This window comes from Ananas comosus, linkage group 23, assembly GCF_001540865.1.
Source record: "Ananas comosus cultivar F153 linkage group 23, ASM154086v1, whole genome shotgun sequence".
NCBI classification, from domain to species: domain Eukaryota; kingdom Viridiplantae; phylum Streptophyta; class Magnoliopsida; order Poales; family Bromeliaceae; genus Ananas; species Ananas comosus.
Window position 1 is genome coordinate 712,531 of NC_033643.1, and position 17,821 is coordinate 730,351.

Consider the following 17,821-nt stretch of genomic DNA (forward strand, 5'->3'; position numbering starts at 1 on the left):
TTCTCTCACATGTGGATACATCCACCCCGGAGGATAAGCTTTTGTTGCCAACGAACTCTTCTGCTGCTTAAGTTTCTAGTCCTTTGATTGTCGGAAACTCGCACTTATTTTTTCCAACCTTCCCTCCATTCCAGGTTTGTTCAAAGCTTTTACATGATTAGGGTTTTCGGAGTGCCAAACCTTAGGATCAACAGTGCAATTAAAACAGAACAAGTTTATATATATTTCTGAATTGATTAAATAAGCACATGATGTTGCATATAAAATATTATTTCACGCATATTTATGTACAGTATAATACTAGTACACGTAAACAAAATGACCTGTTTTAATATGACTACCTTAATTAATTCAACTTTAATCCAACCCTAGCAACTAGCAAGAGTTTAGCCCAGCCTAATTGTGGTTTACAAAGCCTCATCAGCTGATGATCATTAGCATTACTATATCCTTTCCATCTTTAAAGAATACGAAAAAAAAAAAAGAAGTAGCATATATAACATATTTGATTTTGCTCTCCAACTTAAGTGCTCATAATCTAATCAGTTTGTTGCCGATTATAATATGCAGAATCACTGGCATAGAAAAGATGAGTTTTTTCACACACCTCTGCATGCAAACCACGTGCTTGGAATCCACGTTGCTATTCAAATCCCAAACAAAGGGACTATGAATCAGGTTAGAGGAGTCAGAGACCGAGCTCAAAATTATTTAATTTTGTTTTTTTTTAAATGAAATAAGAACTTTAATTGTTGTTGGGCTTTCCACCTGTTATCTTTTTAGGATCTGCGATTTATTTTCTCTTTACCTAATAACGTTTGAAAAACTTCAATATGAAATATATATATATATATAGAGTCCAGCTATGGTGCTTGTAAAAGCACCAAGCACTTGGTGCTTGTAAGTTTTTTACCGTTAGATTTACTTCTCGGATCATTTTCAACTATTAGATTATACTATTCAACCAACCACCCACTAAACTCTAGGAGGCCCACATCATCCTAACCACATATCTCTTAATCCAATGGCTAAAAATCTACAAGCACCAATAACTTGGTACTTTTAAAAGCATAGGAGCTCAATTATATATATATATATATATATAGAGAGAGAGAGAGAGAGAGAGAGAGAGAGAGAGTTGGACTGGGCTACTATTAGTAGCAAAATCTTATTGTTGCTACCAATTTTTTAGCTTTTGGATCAACTACTTTCATTATTTCTAACCATTGGATTAAATACTATAACCCAGTGGGGACCACGCAACCCTAGGGGGACCACTCAACTCTAAACGACTAATATCATCCTGACCCTACAATTTTTCATCCAATGATTAAAAACTTGATAGCAAAAAGAGCGTTTTACTATTAATAGTATTCCAGCCTAATTCTCTCTCTCTCTCTATATATATATATATATAGAGAGAGAGAGAGAGAGAGAGAGAGTGTTGAGCTAGAATATTTTTAAAAGCACCAATCCCTTGGTGCTTGGTGCTTCTAGGTTTATAGCCCTTGGATCTACTCCTTGATTACTAATATCTCTTGGGTCAAACACTATTCCACCTATCACCACCTACCACCATCACCCCAATCCTACATCTCTCCATTCAATGGCTAAAAACTCAAAAGCACCAACCCCTTGATGCTTTTGAGAGTATTCTAGCTCAACTCTCTTTCTCTCTCTTTATATATATATGAGTTCGGCTGATATACTCTTATGAGTATAGATCCTTTGTACTCACAAGTTTTCAGTCGTTAAATCTAGCCCTTTGATCATTTCCTCTCGTTAAATAATAATATTCATCCAACCACTCACTCAACCCTAGGGGACCACTATCATTCTAACCGGAGATCACTATCATCCCAACCATACATCCATTCATCCAACAGTCGAAAACTTATAAGTATAAAGGAGCCTATACTTATAAGAGTATAGTAGCTCTAGCCTATATATATATATATATATATATATATACATTCGGCCCAAGAGAGCCCACGTGGAGCTAAGTTAAAAATGGGCCCCAGGAGGAGGGGGTGTGATGCACAGGGCACGCCGCGTTGACTGTTTTGTTGTGCGGTGGCCCAAGAAGCCCAATAGGCCAGGCTCTGGGCCTCTTCAGAACCCAACCGCAGCTTTTGGCTCCCGGAAGGAGCGCTTCATGTCAGTGGGCCTAAAATTTTCGCTCCTCGGGATTCGGAATATGCTCTGTAACACCCTCCCCCTGCAAATTTGCGTCACCCTCTATCATTGTTGTCTCATTGAACAAAATTCTAAAATACACCGGTTATATTTATTATATAATATTCCTAACTAATCAATTAATTTTTTAAAATTAATCCGTAACATCATGAATAGAAAAAAAAAAATATTTTGTTATTACTGACATGGTGCAAGTGTGACACAGTAAACTTTCTCATCTCATGCGATACTTATGTTCTTGCATGCATCATGCATCCAAGGTTTCTCCTATATTATTATTACAATTATTATTATTATTATTATTAGTTGTTTAAAATGTTTTCATAACGATTTATGATGATTTAAATTAATGAGCTGAACTGAAGTAATAAGTGGTTTTGAAAAATTTGTGTGAAACGTGCATTTGACGACATTGTTCACGCCTCTTAAATTCTATATATATGCTTATCTATTTTTTGAAAGAACTTGTCGTATTTTATACATAAATGATTTGCATAGACATTCATTATCTTTCACTTTTTTCATTTAAAGTGTAATTTATTTCCCTACATTTGTATTTTGTACAAATGCTTTGCAAGGTAAGTTGGTTGGTATTCTCAACCCAGGATTAGAAAATTCTAGCTCAAAGTCCTATTTTGTAACCTAGTGGCAAGTCTACGAAAACTGAAAAACAAATAAAAAAAAAAAAAATTCTGACTCGATGTCGTAATCATAAAAATGGATCAAAATTATTTTTAAAAAAATCAAAATAAGTGGGTTAAGGAACCATGTAATTAGTACAATGCTTTGAAAACCCAATGTTTATACAGTTCCCCCTTTGGAACAATACGAAAGCAAATCTTAAGGAGGGAAAGAAATAAAAGAACAATACAATGAGTACATTTATTTAACAAAAGTGGTCCCATTAACAGATGACTTTTAGTGTAAAATAGTCCACCAAGAACACTTGACCTATGATTATGTCTTAACAAAATGGCCCAATAAGAGACCCACCAAAGCAACCTTTTTGAATAAAAAAAAAAAGAAGAAGCTCCTATAATTAATCCCAATTGCAAGGGCTAGGGTTTTGGTGGTGCTCTTGTGGGGATGTGGGAGGTGATGGGATTTTAACTGCAGAGGGGATGATTGATTTTTGAGCATGAGGGATGATTGATGATGGCTTTAATGTGATGGGAGCATAATCATGATGGGGATAAGGGAGGAGGCATGGTTTGCAATGATATCATCAAGGTGTGTGTGTTTGTGTGTGATGTACAGAGAAAAAATTTCTCTCTATTTTGCCTTCTAAAGTCACTGCATGTTCTTTGCTTGCTTGCGAGGGATGAGAATTTTTTTTTTTTTTATAACAGATATTTATTTTTTATATAAAATATATATTTAATTAATTTTTTAAAATGTAAGAGATGATCAAGAATTAAAAAGTTCTTATATATATATAGAGTCCGGCTATGCTGCTTGTAAAAGCACAAAGCACTTTGTGCTTTTAAGTTTTTTATCGTTAGATCTACGCCTTTGATCATTTTCAACCGTTAGATTATACTATTCAACCAACCACCTACTCTATTCTAGAAGGCCCACATCATCCTAATCGCACGTTCCTTAATCCAATGGCCAAAAATCTACAAGCACCAATAACTTAGTACTTTTAAAAGCATAGAAACTCAATTATATATATATATATATATATAGAGAGAGAGAGAGAGAGAGAGAGTCCGGCTTGGGGTACTAGGATAGCACCAAGGATTTGATGCTATCGAGTTTTCCACCGTTAGATTTAACCCTCTGATTATTTTTATCCGTTAGATTATACTATTCAACTAACCACTCACTCAACCCTAAAGGGCCCACATCATTCTAACCACCCATTTCTTAATTCAAGGGCTAAAATATTAATAGCACCAATAACTTGGTGCTATTGATAGTATTATAGCCTAGTTCTATATATAAATATATATACATTAATAATATATATAATAATATATATAATATTATATATATAATATAGAAGAGAGAGAGAGTAGGGCCACTATACTCTTATAAGTATAGAGTCCTTCATACTCATAAATTATTTTCGATGTTTGGGCTTCCGAATTGATGATCCATACCGTTAAACATGATTTAGAGTATTTGAAACTTTTAGAAAATAAATTTCATAATTTTTCGAAATCATTATAAAGTCCATCAAGCGGATATAAAATGAACAGTCAAAATCGAATGACGTCCTAAAAATGGATGATGGGATCCTTCAATTTAAGATCGGGGTTATTGATCTTTATCTAGGTAATGAATAGAATTTTCTATCAAAAATTCAAGTTATTCCGATTCTTTTACACTGTTAAACTAGCAAGTATCATATATCAGCCGTTAAAAATTGTCAATTTTGTGAGCTATTGATCATAAGGTAAATTATATCGAAAAATTATAAAATTTGATTTCTAGAAGTTTTAAATGCTATAGATAATATTTAACGGCCTGAATCGTCGATTCGGAAGGTCTATCATCGAAAACAACTTATGAGTACGAATGCGATCGTACTCATAAGACTATAGTAGCCGGACTCATATATATATATATATATATATATATGCAAGATAAATACATTTGATGAAATATTGTAGTTTCTATTTAAAAGCCTCCTGTTAAAAAAAAAAAAAAAAAAAAATGGTGTGAACCCATTACCTTTTGAGGGGCTTTGCACTCTTTTCATCTTATTACTCCTTGTGTAATAAATATGGTTTCCATGATGAGGACTAATGTAGCCTCACTTTAGTGCCACCATGTTATGAAATGTTTTGATTTTTCCTTAAGTTTGAAAGTTAAGATGATTTGTTCAAGATTTAACTACTGATCCTTTCATATTAGGGAAAACCCATTCATTTGGTGAGAAAAAGAAAAAGAAGAAGAAGAAGAAAAAGAAGAAAATGTGAGATTAGATGATGAGCTAAAGTTATCAGTTTTACCTATTATTTATGTGCAAAATCATATGAAATTGCAATAAATAAAAGACAAGTTAATTACTCTTTTAAAGAAGAAATTAAGAATTGAAATTCACGCCTAAAAAAAATACACATCTCCTTAGCTATCTGACTAACGTCAATCAATAGAGATAAAAAAAAGAAAAATTATAAGCCGATAGTAAATTCAAAATGCTCTGTATATAGTTCAACTACATTCTATATAATTTTTTTTTCTTTTTTTTTCTTCACAACTCTTGGTATAATTTTTAGTGTTCATGTTAGTTGCCATATTCTACAAATTCAACCAATACAGTGCTTGCATCATTCCTTTTCACTGTATCCAAACTAAAAAAGGGCTAGTGAAGCATTTTCTATCTTAAAATTAATATTTTTTTTCTCAAAAGAAAAAAAATAAATTTTTTTGTGAGAGAGAGAGAGAGAGAGAGAGAGAGAGAGAGAGAGAGTACAAATAGAAACCTTGCGAGTTTCCGAGCCGCACTATATTACGTCTCTTGGCTCTTTCCTTTTGTTTGAATTAATTGTCACCAACGATACATCTTCTCCTTTTTCCATTAACCTACACCACCTCTTCTCTCCTATCACTATCTCCCTCGCAAATAATGTCCACTGCACATGGCCTCTTCGTCCCCGAGANAGAGAGAGAGAGAGAGAGAGAGTAGGGCTACTATACTCTTATAAGTATAGAGTCCTTCATACTCATAAGTTGTTTTCGATGTTTGGGCTTCCGAATTGATGATCCATACCGTTAAATATGATTTAAAGTATTTGAAACTTCTAGAAAATAAATTTCGTAATTTGTTGAAATCATTATAAAGTCCATCAAGCGGATATAAAATGAACGGTCAAAATCGAACGATGTCCTAAAAATGGATGATGGAATCCTTCAATTTAAGATCAGGGCCATTGATCTTTATCTAGGTAATGAATAGAATTTTTTATCAAAAATTCAAGTTATTCCGATTCTTTTACACCGTTAAACTAGCAAGTATTATATATCAGCCGTTAAAAATTGTCAATTTTGTGAGTTATTGATCATAAGGTAAATTATATCGAAAAATTATAAACTTTGATTTCTAAAAGTTTTAAATGCTCTAGGTAATATTTAACGGTCTGAATCGTCGATTCGGAAGGTCTATTATCGAAAACAACTTATGAGTACGAATACGATCGTACTCATAAGAGTGTAGTAGCCGAACTCATATATATATATATATATATATATATATATATATATATGTGCAAGATAAATACATTTGATGGAATATTGTAGTTTCTATTTAAAAGTCTCCTGTTACAGAAAAAAAAAAAAAAAAAAAAAAAAAAAAATGGTGTGAACCCATTACCTTTTGAAGGGCTTTGCACTCTTTTCATCTTATTACTCCTTGTGTAATAAATATGGTTTCCATGATGAGGACTAATGTAGCCTCACTTTAGTGCCACCATGTTATGAAATGTTTTGATTTTTCCTTAAGTTTGAAAGTTAAGATGATTTGTTCAAGATTTAACTACTGATCCTTTCATATTAGGGAAAACCCATTCATTTGATGAGAAAAAAGAAAAAAGAAGAAGAAGAAGAAGAAGAAGAAGAAGAAGAAAATGTGAGATTAGATAATGAGCTAAAGTTATCAGTTTTACCTATTATTTATGTGCAAAATCATATGAAATTGCAATAAATAAAAGACAAGTTAATTACTCTTTTAAAAAAGAAATTAAGAATTGAAATTCACGCCTAAAAAGAATACACATCTACTTAGCTATCTGGCTAACGTCAATCAATAGAGATAAAAAAAGGAAAAATTATAAGCCCATAGTAAATTTTATAAGGTCAGATAGTAAATTCAAAATGCTCTGCATATAGTTCAACTACATTCTATATAATTTTTTTTTCTTTGTTTTTTTTTTCTTCACAACTCTTGGTATAATTTTTAGTGTTCATGTTAGTTGCCCATATTCTACAAATTCAACCAATACAGTGCTTGCATCATTCCTTTTCACTGTATCCAAACTAAAAAAGGGCTAGTGAAGCATTTTCTATCTTAAAATTAATATTTTTTTTCTCAAAAGAAAAAAATAAATTTTTTTTTTTTTTTGAGAGAGAGAGAGAGAGTACAAATAGAAACCTTGCGAGTTTCCGAGCCGCACTATATTACGTCTCTTGGCTCTTTCCTTTTGTTTGAATTAATTGTCACCAACGATACATCTTCTCCTTTTTCCATTAACCTACACCATCTCTTCTCTCCTATCACTATCTCCCTCGCAAATAATGTCCACTGCACATGGCCTCTTCGTCCCCGAGAGCAACTCCAAAGCACTTTTCCCCACCGCGCCCTCTTCAAAACCCATGTCGGAAATAATCCCACACACGTGCCACATCAACCATGAACATCCCGAAGAAGAACAACAAGAAGAAGAGATCATAATCCCCACTACTACTACTACTGCTGCTGCTGCTGCTGCTGCTGTTGTTTCAGTTTCAGTAACGTTGGATACAGAAGAGAATAATAAAGAAGCAAAACACGTTACAGTTGAATTCTGCGACGATAGCAAAGATGACGGGTATCATACGCCGACATCGCCGAGGCACCAAATTCCGGTGGATATGAAGCATCCGCCGCCGCCGCCAAAGAAGAAGAAGCCGTCGTCGCGGTTACTTTACGCGAAGAGGAAGGAGAGAACAGCTCGAGCTCGTGTTCGGGTCGATGTGGACGGTGAGATCAGTTCTTTCCTTTGTGTTGGATTGCTCGCTGAGACGAGTCGTCGGAGAAAGAAGGCTAAAACATTTTAGCGTGATCACACTATATATAATTTATGTCATTTTGGTAGTGGTACGTGCATTGAGTTCTCATGATGGTTCAGATTTTAAATTGCTTGAAATTAACCCTGCATAAGAGAGTTTTACTTCTTAATTTGTTTCTTTCCTTTGCCTTTCTTTTTTGGTTTGGAGATTTTTGAAGTTTTTCTTCATTTATTGTGTGGTTGTAATATGGATTTGTTGAGTCAGAGAGATTTTCGGATTGCAAATATTAAATTTGTGGGGAAAAAAAAATTCGTGAAATATGCCTCACTGAGATAATATCTAAGTATGAGTATTCAGATAACACTCTGTAAAATCTCGAAACAAAATTGAGTGACATCTCATAATTTTGTTCCAAAACGGGATTAGCAAAAGAGGTCAATTGTTTCCGTTGAGATTGCACGAGTTCCCTTAATTTGTTACCAAGTTTAATTATAATTATTTATTAATTCTAAGGAGAGGCTTATGTTTCTTTCCTTGTTTGGGTTTCTTAGAGCAATTTCTTATTATTATTCTCTCTCTAACTGAGGAGAATTAAAGGACACTTCAGTGTTCTTGATCCGTTCGTGTTTTTGAAAGCTTTGGTGGTAAAGATGAATGAGACTATTAAAATGTCACAAAAATTTAGCTTCACCTTCACGAAAGGATAATTACCATCCTAGCCTTTTGATTCGGATGCATACAAATTACCACTTTAGAACTTTTCCGTACGCAATTCGTCTTACACTTTGGGCAGAGAGTAAACAGTGACTGACACTTAAAACATGGTACGGATTGGGAAAAGAAAAAAAGAAGAAAAAAAAAGAGGAGAGAGGGATTACTAATACATGTGGACGGGAATATTGTTCTTTTGCTTTGCTAGATGTATTCGGACGATAAACATGGTTAATTATGAGCTTCAGTTTTTTTCTTTTTATAAACTTTGTTTGGAGACTATATTTGCACCTATATGGGATCCCCAGTAGGACAATAGGCGCTTTTGCAGCACACTCTACTTTTCTCTGTAACGTTTACACCACTTTTAAGTTTAGTTGTAAATCAATAACAAATAATCAGTCGGCTACATCATATTGATAACAAGAGGGTAATAGCATTTGTGGTAAATTTACACAAAATGCTACGTATCAGACTATGGTGGTCATTGTTAGGAGGAGAAATAATATGTAAAATCCCATCAACAATTTCAATTAGAGGTACGTTGGAGCTGATAATCACATTATTATAACTTCTCAGCACGTCAGAAGCTTCAGAGTTCTGAGGAAAAAAATGCCCCAGCAAGAGGTGTCTGAAGCTTAAAGCACAAGCAGAAATGGGTAGAATAGACACTTAATGAAAAGATCACTCGGTGTAAATCGCAGCAAACAGCTAACAAAAAAAGAGAAAAAAGAAAAAAAAAGAAGAAGATGTAGATCAACCAAGTCGATAGAATTTCAGGTCCCAAAAACACTAAAAAATCCTGGTAACCGTAGCAAACGAAGAACCTAAAACTTCCAAAATACACCGGACAACATTTAATCTGCATCATCCTATTCCTCGTCCAATAAGGCGAAAGAAACTGCAAATATCCCAAATTAAGATTAATTTAACAAGCAGCCTAATCAAGCAAATCTCAAAATGTCTAGAGACAATGTGTTTTCCGCAATATCAGAAGCGGCAAGCTTCACTGGCTCATTGATAGCCCCCAAAAGAAGCTCGCAAATTTGAAAGGACTTTTGACAATGTTCACAAATCTTTTTCCTAATACAGGCTGACATATCCACTCAAGAAATTTTCTTCACGATATCCACAATAACTTCGTCCATATCAAGGTTCTTCATCAGCTTGAATGGTCGTGGCATATCCTGCAAAAGATCAAAAAGGAAAGGTATGTCAACATAAAAATATTTTAAGTTATTTGAACCATTTCAAGGTTTTGTATCTTTCTCAGAAAAAAATCTACTACAAAGACTGGACAGAACAGGTTTAAAATAGAACCCCCGTGCTCAGGGCCTGGTTGGTTGGAACTTCTACAAAAATGTTATTTGGGTAAACCTATCTGAAGAAGCACCAATAGCTTGTCAATTAGAGCTATTAGAAGAAGAACTAATGGCTTGTTGATTAAAATCCCCCAACAGAGTACCACTGAGAAAAGCAAAAGTCCAGTCATATTGGAACTTTTTCTTCAAGGGCACGAGCACATTTCAGCTTCTCATCACAGAAAAAGCTCTCTATTTTTTTTGTCAAAGTCAAGCCGCTGCTTCTCGGCTAATCAAGAAGCCAAGCCAAAGGAAAACTTGGTCCAATATTCCCAATCTAATAACCACATCTACAATGTTGCAACTTGTAATTATAGATGGAGATAAGTGAAAAAACAGAATGTCCAAACTATGTATTATATCATGGCAGTCTTATGAGCAATGCATAATCAACATGTACCTCCGTAGCTACAAGGATGATTCAATAAAATTATAATAGCCATATTATGCAAGAAGTCTTTAAAACTGGTTTTTGTGTAAGGTGTTTACCAGTAGTGAGACAAAAACTTCGCCACCATCCTCACGTATCTCAAAGCATCCTCGCCGTGGCTGTTGATCAGCAAGAAATTTTAGTTAGTTGACAAACAGAAGTAAAGACAAGGGGACAAGTGAGCCACAGAAGGTTCTATAGGAGTAAGCTCTGTAACAAACAATAACAGACAAAAATGAGCAGTACAAAGCATCGTCTTCCAATTAATGGTCGTCTGCTATGTCAACCTTTCATCAATTTCGTGCTAAACTTTTGGTCTCCCTCCCCTCAGGATGCTTTCAATCCGCATTAAAGCACATCTCTCCACAATATACTTGGGCTCTATAGAACGTATGATACATCTTAAACAAATCCGGCCGATAAGCTTGTGTTCAACTTATACAAGTTAACGGAAGTCCTTGCAAGATATAGTAACTCGCATAGCTTGACTTCTAAATCAGCCACTTACGCATTAACCAGGTCCGCTAGATGAACGAGTAAAACATCAAAACCTATTCAAGACAAGCAAAATCAAAAGATAATGCTATGAGTATGCATCTTTATGCTATTCAGAAATTCACAATGCTACACCTACAAAGGGTTAATCGCCATTGTTTCCAACCACACAGCTTTCTACAATTTTGAAAAACAATGACCCAACATTGGAAAGGCAAGATGGGTCATTCTCTTCAGTAACTTCTGCAACAATATCTTTTTAAAGGAAATTGTTTCAATATATCTCGACGGAATATCCAATGTTGGTGGAACATAAAGTGTTATGACACAACCTCCCCTCATTCAGAAAAAATAAGGCACAACCTCCCTATGATCTTTCCTATGTTACCATTGCGCATTTACATCTCTTGGACCTGAAAAGTATTGTTTTAGACCGCAACCCAAGTCCATGATTAGGACCATCTGTAGCAAACAATCATTTAGAGAGCATGACAAATTAGGAGCTCATATTAAGAACTGGCTAATAGTTGCTGGATTTCCCATGCATGGCATGAATCTAGAATTATGGACAAGTCAAGAACAAAGATGATGGATAAACTGTTACTTATGAATCTAGGAATTCATTGTGATTCCACGCCTTAATACTGGAGTGAACATACCTTTTCAGGGTTAATAGTTACAGTCACACCTGGGACAGCACTTTCCAAGCCGTCCTTCACCTTTATCGCCCTTGTCTTGAATGAATTACATTGCTTGCTGAAACACAATAAAAAGAAGTGTAGGTGCAAAATAATAGGCAAATGAACCTTTAGAAGTGAAAAAGAGCTTGCCCGACCACATAATCGAATTACAGAATAAGAGCTACGCTTACTAAATCACACATTTGCCTTTCAGCTTTATTGAAGCATAGCCTGCTGTCTTATAAGCTGTTAAATGAAAATCAAGCCAACCACTATAAAAGTATTTGTCAAGCAATCATAATGGACATAACAACATTCTATAGAATAGCTTGCAGTGAAGTGGTTTCATTCTCTACATAATCCTTCATTGTAAGATAAAATCCAACAATACTTCACGATAAACTCAGGGAACTGCTCTGTACACAGTGAATATAGAGTAAAATGGCAAAGATTTCAAAACTAGACAACAAAAACAGACATGGAAAGTTCGGAATTAGCGATGCCTGCCCCATGATATATAACTGACAACTTATTTCTCTAAAATTTTAAGCTATTAGAAAACAATGAAATAGTATGATTACATTAATACATATTACCAAAGGAAACCAATAATTATAGGGACACAATAGAGAGAAATAGTATATGGTCACGGACTTCTGAGAACCCAATAAGCAAAAAAAAATCACTACACTAGAGGAAATTATGTAACAACTAAGAGGACAGCACCATAGATCACAACAAAGTTAATAGATTGAGCGCTGGATATAAATTGAGACATACAAATCAGGAAACAAAAGATATCACTTATAATCTAAACTAAATCTCAAATAAAACACAAAAAGTTCCAAACTTTGAGCTTGTTAGTAGTTTAGGTGAGTTCAAACCCACTCAGATGAAATCTAGCACACCTATTACAACCCGCACCCATCAAAAAGCTTGTGATTGCAGATTCTCATCCAGCAAAACCTAAAAACCCAAGCATCTAGGGTTGGGGCTAATGCTACACATCAATCATCTACACTTTTTGTTACTACTCCATATTTTAGATGGAGTGAGAGAGAGGTAGAGGGGTAACATATTACCATGCTTCGACGATGATCGTCTTCGACGCGTCGCCATCGCCACTGGAGATAGGGGGCGGAGCGAGGGGCTCTTTATCTACAAAGGCCTTGCTCTTTCCCTTCGAACCCTTCGTCTCCTCCGCCGCCGCCCGCTTCCCGGCGGCGGTGGCGCTCCGAGTCCTCCGCGGCGAGGCGGCGGCGGCGGCGGCGGCGGCGGCGATCGTCGTCGTCGTACCGGAGCCCTTCGCCCTCCTCTTGGGAGCCATCGTCGTGGTCGCTCTTCGTTTTCAAGCGACTCTCGAGCTCCGTGCTGGAGAAGCCAAACGAGTGGAGGAGATGGCGAAGGGTTTCCCGCCAATCGCCATGGCTCCCACGAGTTATGGTCACCGCCCGGTTCGAATTTATTTTTTAAGCATTTTAAAACATATAATATATTTAACAAGTTCATTTATTAGGAAAAACTTCAAATATTATTTCTGTGGTTAAAGCCTTTCTCAATTTATAGTATCATGTGTTTTTTTTTTTTTTTTTATTCCTTGTGTTAATTTTTTCGTTAAATTGACGACAAAATTAAAACTACATGATACTAAAGTGAAAATTCGATAAACCACAGAGTATTAAAATAAATATTCGATAAAGGATAGGTAAGATATCTGAAATTTTTTGTATATGATTTAATAGAAAGTTAACGGGGGCATTAACGGAAAGAGAAAAATGAAACCACCGGTACTAAAATGATATACTTTAAGCAACGAGGTAAAAGTGAGAAGACATGAAACTATAGGGATAGTATTTAAAGTTTATTATTACAAAACATACTTATAAATCTGACTCAAGCAATAGTTTCTAATGAAAAGGAAGCTCCACTTTTGGCCCAAAGTGTCTCTATCAGTTCTTGTTATTTCACAAGATTATTGATGCTTAATTTAATAGCAACACTTTTTTTTGATAAAATATTGATTGTAATTTTCTTGTTCAAACAATGAATGCAAAAAGGCTTAAATTCATTTGGCCTACCTGCTTCAAAATTTTAGTAAGATATTTATTTGAAGTGATTTAGTTAAAAGGTACTTTTTATTTTATAATTTTATTTAATGAAATATAATACAAGATTTTCCTTTTTTATCAATATATACAGTATTTGAACCTAATACAACTGACTTCATTACGGATACGATCCAATAAAACCTTTTACTGGGCTGGTCCGGCCCATAGTATGGCCCAACTTTAGTTTTTACTAAAACGCTTTTTTGGCCCACTATTGGTGAGCCTTGTGTCGATGCGCGCCACGTACACTTTAATTCCCGTGCTTGCTGATCCCACGTACTCTCCCCTTTCCTTTCGCGCGTATTTAGGGTTTGCTCGGCGCTCCGCTAGGGTTCTTCACGGCGTCGGCTGCTAGGGTTTTGTCGCTCTCCCACCGTGAGGTGAGCGATCTCCTTCTCCTACCTCTTTATCTCCCTTCATTTTCCTCTATTCTTACTACATACTGTTTTTTTTTTGGGGGCTAGATCTTTGTTTTCAGTGTTTTCTTCATGTTTATTAGCGATTTTTTACATCTATTTGGGGGATTATCTCGTTAAATTCGTTTGTTTTTGATCCTTGTTAGGATTTTGATTTGAATGTTGCTTGTTAATTACAGGAATCGGCGTTGGAAATGGCGCCGCCGCAGCCGAACTCGGGCCTCTTCGTTGGGCTCAACAAGGGGCACATCGTCACTAAGCGGGAGATTCCCCCTCGCCCTTCTAGCAGGAAAGGGGTATGATCTGATCCCTTTTGCTTGATATGTTTGAAACGGAATTAGATGAGTTTGTATTTAGTTTTTCCTTTTTCCTTCTTAAATGTTTTCTCTTTTTTTTTTTCTTTTTTTTTGGGTTGATCTGATCATTTGATCACTTTTAGTTGTTGATCTTTTATGCAGTGCTTGATTGGATCCTTGTATATGTATATGTTTGTTTGTTACTATTGTTGTTGTTGTTGTATAACTATAAGCTGGCATAAATCTGGATGATATATTAATATATGTCAAGGGAATTAGTAGGTCCATATTGTTACGATAAATGAAGGAAATACTTAGATTTATTTTTTTCCCATGTTGTGTAAATGTGTAAATTGAACTAGTACTTCCTGAACTTCTAGTCAAGTTTTACCTTGTTTCTCAAAATTTTAAGTAGGATATATAACACCAAATTTTTTGTAAGTGTTTCACTTTAGTCATTGCAGTGAGAGATAATTATTGTTCATGTCCGATGTAACCAAATAATGGTGCACCACAAATTCATTGGCTCTCCGTCTTATGCTCTGCATTCTTTTCTTCAATTTCTAAGTGGAGAAAACATTGCAACTCAATGGGTGTTATGGAATGAACTATGAGAGGTGATTGATGGCCGATGGAAGCATGGAGCACGAATGGAAGGATGCACAGGGTGCTGGCATCTTTTCTACCAGTATATTTTCAAAAGTTCGGAGTGTTGAATCTGCAGCTTTCGACCTCAGAGTGAGGCTTAGCTGAAAGTGTTTGCGGCAATTTTTCAAATTTTTTTTATCTTTCAGAAGCGGCTGTAGTCTAAATGTGTAGAAAAATTATTTATGAAGGCCTCTTGTTGGACTTGAAGTGCTTCAATGCTTGGTTTCTTTAGATGTAATGTCCATTTATATTCTTGTGCCTGCTGATCATTATTGCTTAATCACACTGAATATAGATTCCTGCAATATGAAATGTCAATTCCAGAAAACTAGCAAGAGGGTGCTTATGGTGAGGAGCTTGATTAGGGAAGTTGCTGGATTTGCTCCTTACGAGAAGCGAATTACTGAGCTTCTGAAAGTTGGAAAGGACAAGCGTGCGCTGAAGGTGGCAAAGAGAAAGCTTGGTACACACAAGAGAGCAAAGAAGAAGCGTGAAGAGATGGCTAATGTTCTCAGAAAGATGAGGTGAGTTATTTATGCTAATGCAATTTTCTTTTGATAGAAGCTAAAACACTAGTTCATAAAGGAATATTAGGGTAGGATTGTCGTTGCATTCATTAGCAGCTTGCTCATGCGAGTGTTGGGGTCAGTGAGAACAATCCAGATATATGTTGCCTATGGCATGTTTTTGGTTTTCTTTCCTCTCTTCTGTCAACGGAGGCTGTTTCTTGCCATTTGTCCTTATTTATTTCCAGGATTCCTAGTAGATGTATCTCTACAAGGTGATCAACTGTCCTATCAGTAATTAAGCTGTATAATATCCTTTAGAGAAGTAGCTGAGATCTGTATGAAAATTTTGAGTCTTGAAAGTCATAGTAGGTTGGCTCAAAGTCTAGATACGAGAAAGAGGTGAGATGTCAAAGTGTTACTTTTACGAGTCCTAGTGTGGAATATGCTATGTCTGCTGATGCATCCATTAAACTGAAAAATGTCACAGAGTAGAGGATTACTCTGATCAAATTGAAGCCTTAGGCGGAAAAAAGAAGTACAACATACCACTCTTGATGTTAGAACAGATAGGCAGTTAACAAGAGTTGCTTCTTGTTGCATGTTTGGATCATACCTAATAAGTTCTCATGTTGTTTGCAGATCTGCTGGAGTGTCCGAGAAGAAGAAATAAAACCCTAGCAAGATCATGATAGTTTTTAGGCAATGGTGTAATTTCGGCCTATGAGATGTAGAACTTGGTGAAGACCTTAGTTTTGGTCACAAGTGTATTTTATTTTCGAATATGCTGTAAGAATGTTAAGCTCTACGCTTTGGTTTTTGTTTTCATGTTCAGCATTTCTGTTTCTATTGGAAGATTGTGGTTTGGCTTTATTATTATCCTTTCAGAGCTTCAGAGCTTTGTTCCCTTTGAGCTCAATATTGTGATCCTGGCCTGCTCTAGGTAATTAATACCTTCATTTTGGGGAAAGCATGCCTACTATAATCGAGGCTAAATATCCAAGTTCCCATTTCTCCCATCTGTTTATTCTTGTGGGTATTCGTTTTTTTAAAATTTTGGCTATAATTGTTAATAGAATTATTATTTTTCATTATGTATGTAGGTCAATATCTAACTGTGTTGACACTAGGACAATCTGGGCCTCCCCTATGCCCAATAATTGAGTGGGCCCGGTTGTTCTTGCCGCTTCCTGTCAAAACTCCAACGGGGAATAGTGTTAGGCCCTTTCTTCCTGGGCTTAGGCCCATTACTTGCATCAGGCTTTTGCATAGATTCGGCCCATATCTCGGCGTCCTGAGTTGATTGGGCCTACAAGTTAATTTGGCCTACAGGTTAATTGCATACGTTCGGCCCACATTACGTGCGCCCACATAGATTCGGCCTGATATAATTGGGCCGGAGTTACAAGTGAATCTTGCCATTGTGGTGCTGTTCCTGAAAGTTTCTATTTTTGGACTAATCTAAAAATGGAAATCGCCTTGTATTTAACTGAAAAAGGAAATAATTGATATCTTAGCAGTCGCGAAGCGTACTCTAGGCGCCCAAATCCTTTTAGCTTCAAAATTACTCACTTTCCTTCTATTTCTAAAATTGTATCGTTTTTATTAATTTGCTTATTTTTATCTATGATTACGTAAATCACTGAAACTTTCTCAAACAATTTTATAATTCTCTGTACCTCATACTTAGAAATTTCATGATAAATAGACTTCTGAAATAGTAACTTCATATAAGCCCTTCGAAGAGGCATGGTGACAATGCATTTCACTAATTTTACAATAAATCTCCTTTTACCCCCAAAATGTTTTTTTCTTTTTGAGAGATAGATAGCGCGCTACTCGTTTCGTTTATTCTATTTAAAAATAAAACTTACCTGAAAATATGAATCAACTAGGATTCGAATTTGGAATTTCGAATACCAACCACCAAATCCTTTGCCACTTACTTTAGGGACGGTCAGTTTTTACTCCCAAAATGTTACAATGGCTTTGAGAGCTACAACATTTACACTAGCCGCCTACATAACACATCATGGTGAGCAAATCTGCACATCTCACAAGCTATATAGCATTCGACAATATGAAGAATAAGACAATCTCTGCATAAGTGATGATCAATTGCAGAGAGACCATGAGGTGCTCAACAAGCACACTGACCCAAAACTGTGTGAAAATGGTCTTCTACCGTGTTTCATTCATTCCAATCGTCACTCTTATGCATCCTTAAAAGTTTCATGTACCACAATCCAAGCATTCTAT

At 35.7% G+C, this 17,821-nt stretch overlaps 2 protein-coding genes across 2 annotated transcripts; one reads left to right on the plus strand and one right to left on the minus strand.

Annotated features, from left to right (window-relative positions):
- Window positions 9,375-13,035, minus strand: LOC109727769 (selenoprotein H). Its single transcript, XM_020257946.1, has 4 exons — window positions 12,671-13,035; window positions 11,568-11,664; window positions 10,473-10,532; window positions 9,375-9,809 (listed from the first exon to the last, which is right to left on the minus strand). Exons 1-4 carry the CDS (start codon window positions 12,913-12,915, stop codon window positions 9,729-9,731), a joined length of 483 nt encoding a protein of 160 aa, XP_020113535.1. The 5' UTR covers window positions 12,916-13,035; the 3' UTR covers window positions 9,375-9,728.
- On the plus strand, window positions 13,938-16,475 carry LOC109728456 (60S ribosomal protein L36-3-like). Its single transcript, XM_020258874.1, has 4 exons — window positions 13,938-14,076; window positions 14,292-14,408; window positions 15,381-15,580; window positions 16,205-16,475. The coding sequence occupies exons 2-4, from the start codon at window positions 14,307-14,309 to the stop codon at window positions 16,233-16,235; spliced, it is 333 nt and encodes a 110-aa protein (XP_020114463.1). The 5' UTR covers window positions 13,938-14,076; window positions 14,292-14,306; the 3' UTR covers window positions 16,236-16,475.

Excerpts from the sequence above, each read along its gene's own strand:
- LOC109727769 (XM_020257946.1), bottom strand. The coding sequence starts at position 12,915 with ATGGCTCCCAAGAGGAGGGCGAAGGGCTCCGGTACGACGACGACGATC. Across the intron at positions 11,665-12,670 it reads ACGATCATCGTCGAAGCATG|CAAGCAATGTAATTCATTCA; the intron begins GTAATATGTTAC and ends ATTGTGTTTCAG. Across the intron at positions 9,810-10,472 it reads AAGTTTTTGTCTCACTACTG|GATATGCCACGACCATTCAA; the intron begins GTAAACACCTTA and ends GATCTTTTGCAG.
- LOC109728456 (XM_020258874.1), top strand. The coding sequence starts at position 14,307 with ATGGCGCCGCCGCAGCCGAACTCGGGCCTCTTCGTTGGGCTCAACAAG. Across the intron at positions 14,409-15,380 it reads GCCCTTCTAGCAGGAAAGGG|AAAACTAGCAAGAGGGTGCT; the intron begins GTATGATCTGAT and ends TGTCAATTCCAG. Across the intron at positions 15,581-16,204 it reads AATGTTCTCAGAAAGATGAG|ATCTGCTGGAGTGTCCGAGA; the intron begins GTGAGTTATTTA and ends TGTTGTTTGCAG.